General features: G+C 48.2%; 1 protein-coding gene across 1 annotated transcript; it reads left to right on the top strand.

Annotated features, from left to right (window-relative positions):
- The first annotated feature begins 201 nt into the window (after window positions 1-201).
- LOC122374696 (NAD-dependent protein deacetylase Sirt6-like) lies at window positions 202-2,114 on the top strand. The gene has a single exon (XM_043353616.1). It carries the CDS (start codon window positions 349-351, stop codon window positions 1,678-1,680), a length of 1,332 nt encoding a protein of 443 aa, XP_043209551.1. The 5' UTR covers window positions 202-348; the 3' UTR covers window positions 1,681-2,114.
- The last annotated feature ends 812 nt before the right edge of the window (window positions 2,115-2,926 follow it).

Here is a 2,926-nt window from a genome sequence, read left to right as displayed (position 1 = left end):
AACCGGACAAGCATAAAGTGAATAAAACAATAAAAAAGTATTCTGCCTGTGAATTGTAAGGTCAAAAGCTGTGTTATTGTCATCAATTTATTATTGATCAAGTGCCCTCACATGTATCCATCAGAACATTGATTGTTCTGTTTCAAGCTTTGTTGTTTCTTTCATTGGTCTGGTCTTAAAATTCAATAATTCTTATTCATTTTGTCAGCAAGCTGAAACCATCCAAATCAAGCATGTGATATGTGATCCTATTGCAAATATGACAAGATAAGAAAGCTAATCAAGATTTGAAATTGAATTGTTTCAATAAATGTTCATCTACATTGGTATGTTTCATTGAATCTTGAGATGTCCTGTAACTATGCAGAAGGCTTGTCTCCATATGAAAATAAAGGCAAGTGTGGATTGCCTGAAAAGTTTGATTCGCTGGAAACAGTTCAGAAGAAGGTGAGTGAATTGGCCACTATGATTCAGAAAGCTGGCCATGTTGTCTTTCACACAGGTGCAGGTGTCAGTACTTCTGCTGGTATTCCTGATTTCCGTGGACCGAATGGTGTCTGGACTTTGGAGAAGAAAGGCTTGAAGCCAGAAATCAATGTGTCATGGGATGATGCAAAGCCCACAACCACTCACCTGGCCTTAGCATCATTGCAAGAGGCAGGGTATGTGCAGTATGTCATCACTCAAAATATTGATGGTCTCCACTTAAAGTCTGGATTGCCAAGGCTTAAAATGTCAGAACTGCATGGAAATATGTTCGTTCACCAGTGCAACTTCTGCAAGAGGCAGTTTGTTCGCAAGTCAGCCGTGACCACAGTTGGGGAGAAGTGCCTCAACCTGCCTTGTCCTGGAACAGGGAAGGCAGGTAGAGGATGCCGGGGAAAGCTGCATGACATCATCTTGGACTGGGAGGGCTCCCTGCCTGAAAAGGACTTGGAACTGGCTGAGATGCACTCAGAAGTTGCTGATCTCAGTGTTTGTTTGGGAACCACATTGCAGATTCTTCCCAGTGGCAACTTACCAACATGGACAAAGAAACGTGGTGGAAAGCTGGTGATCTGTAACCTGCAGCCCACAAAGCATGACAAGAAGGGAGACCTGATTATTAACACCTATGTTGATGATGTCATGACTCAACTGTGCAAAAGGCTTGGAGTGGAGATAAAGGAGTATGACGAGGCCCAGGATCCCACAAAATGTACAGCATCAGGTGATCAGATCATTGAGTGGACTATACCTCAGTCTAGCTTCAAAGATGCTGTCCTGCTTGAAAAGGTGAAAAAGGTCAAGGTCAAAGTGAAAGACACAAAACTGAGTGTGAAAAGATCTAAGGAAACCAAAACCAACTCCCCCTCAGCAAAGAAACTCAAAACACAGAGCCCAGGGGGAAATGACAATGGTTCCAGTCCATCTAAGTCAGGTACTCACAGTGTCTGTGGCAGCCAGGAGCAGGCAGCTGTCACCAATGGTACTGGCGCATCTGGTGGTGGTGCTGACGGCTGCCAGTCTGACCAGGCACCAGGTGATGAGCTGGTGCCATCTGCACCCTCCAGTGAGACTGCTGAAGATGCTGAACAGGTGCAGGGACACAGTGGGTTGGGTGCTGTGCCTGATGGGAAGCCATCAGATAGTGGTGAGCAGCAGCATAGCTCGTCTGTGGTGAAACTGAACACATCATGAACCTGACTGATGTGCTGTTGTTAGTTGTCATCTCCATGAGTCTCATCTCATCAAGTAGGAAACAATCATGTATCCATGCTGCCATACAGTTTTCTTCCTTTTTGTTCAGTGAGAAGTTTTGCTCCTGTGTTTCATGTATCATTGCACATTTCATGCTGACCCATTGTAATAGTGTGTAGTCATGCCGATTGAACTCAGAAAACCTTTTGTGAGGTCATTTTTTGATTGAGTTAGTGTATCAAAACAGGAATCAAGTGGTAACTGGTAAGATAAAGTGGTAACACCGCTTCTCAAACCAGATTAAATGTCCTTCAAGTCACATTCTTGCTCCATGTTTTGAGTGCTTGTGGCTACTGGCTACTGCATTTACTGAATTGTTATGTGGACTCGAAGTTGTGTGCTCTTGTAATTAATAAATTGAGTTCATCTCATTATCATGTAGTCTAAAGTGAAAAATCAGTATCGACTTATAGAGTTCAGGAGCTACTCAGATGTTTGCTCTGTAGGTGGTGTTTCACCGTCTTACACATGACTATCAAAAACATACGAGTAAAACATCAGCGGTGTAGTTGCCATTTACCAGCACTGGCGACTGAACGCGTTCGAGCCCGTCGTGCAGGGCCGGTGCTTGGTCGCCGTACCCCGCAGGGTCGCTGACGTCCGTGCCTGGCCGAGCGCGTGATGACGGCGGGCGCTCGGTCATCGGTGTGACGACAATCTGGCGTCGGACAGAGCCGATCACGGACACGTATGGCCGCATCTGACGGACGGACGGACGGACGGGCGGAGCGCGGGTGCGGTGCCAGTTGCCACTGATACTGGCGTCGTACACGGCCGTCTCAGGCGAAAGGAGGCGCTGGCTCGCTGAGATATGGGCTCCAGATGTGTGGGGGCCGGTACTCGGCGGAGAACGGCCTCCCCAGCTGCGCGGCCTGCACTTCAGTTCAGACGGCCACTGCCACTTTTGTCATCTGGCCGGAACTCGTCGCAGAAATGTCGCGAAAATGAGGATGTCGAGCGGCGGAGAGTCAGGTCGTAACTGGGCGCGGGACGTGGTTTGGCCGTCCTCTAGGCAGCAGTGATAGGAACGTAATCGGCCAATGTGTGGGCAATATGCGGCCAACTGGATGCAGTAACTCGTGCTTATCTGACTGAGCCGTCCCGAGGCTCGGTCCAGAACTGGACAGTGGACAGCCGTGCGTCACCGGCTGGCCAGAACTGGCGAATACGGCGCCGCCTCTGACAG

The sequence above is a fragment of the Amphibalanus amphitrite genome, unplaced genomic scaffold (assembly GCF_019059575.1).
Source record: "Amphibalanus amphitrite isolate SeventyFive unplaced genomic scaffold, NRLGWU_Aamphi_draft 000040F_arrow, whole genome shotgun sequence".
NCBI lineage: Eukaryota > Metazoa > Arthropoda > Thecostraca > Balanomorpha > Balanidae > Amphibalanus > Amphibalanus amphitrite.
The sequence above is the reverse complement of the archived record's forward strand: the minus strand, read 5'-3'. Positions and strand labels throughout refer to the sequence as shown.

Excerpts from the sequence above, each read along its gene's own strand:
- LOC122374696 (XM_043353616.1), top strand. The coding sequence starts at position 349 with ATGTCCTGTAACTATGCAGAAGGCTTGTCTCCATATGAAAATAAAGGC.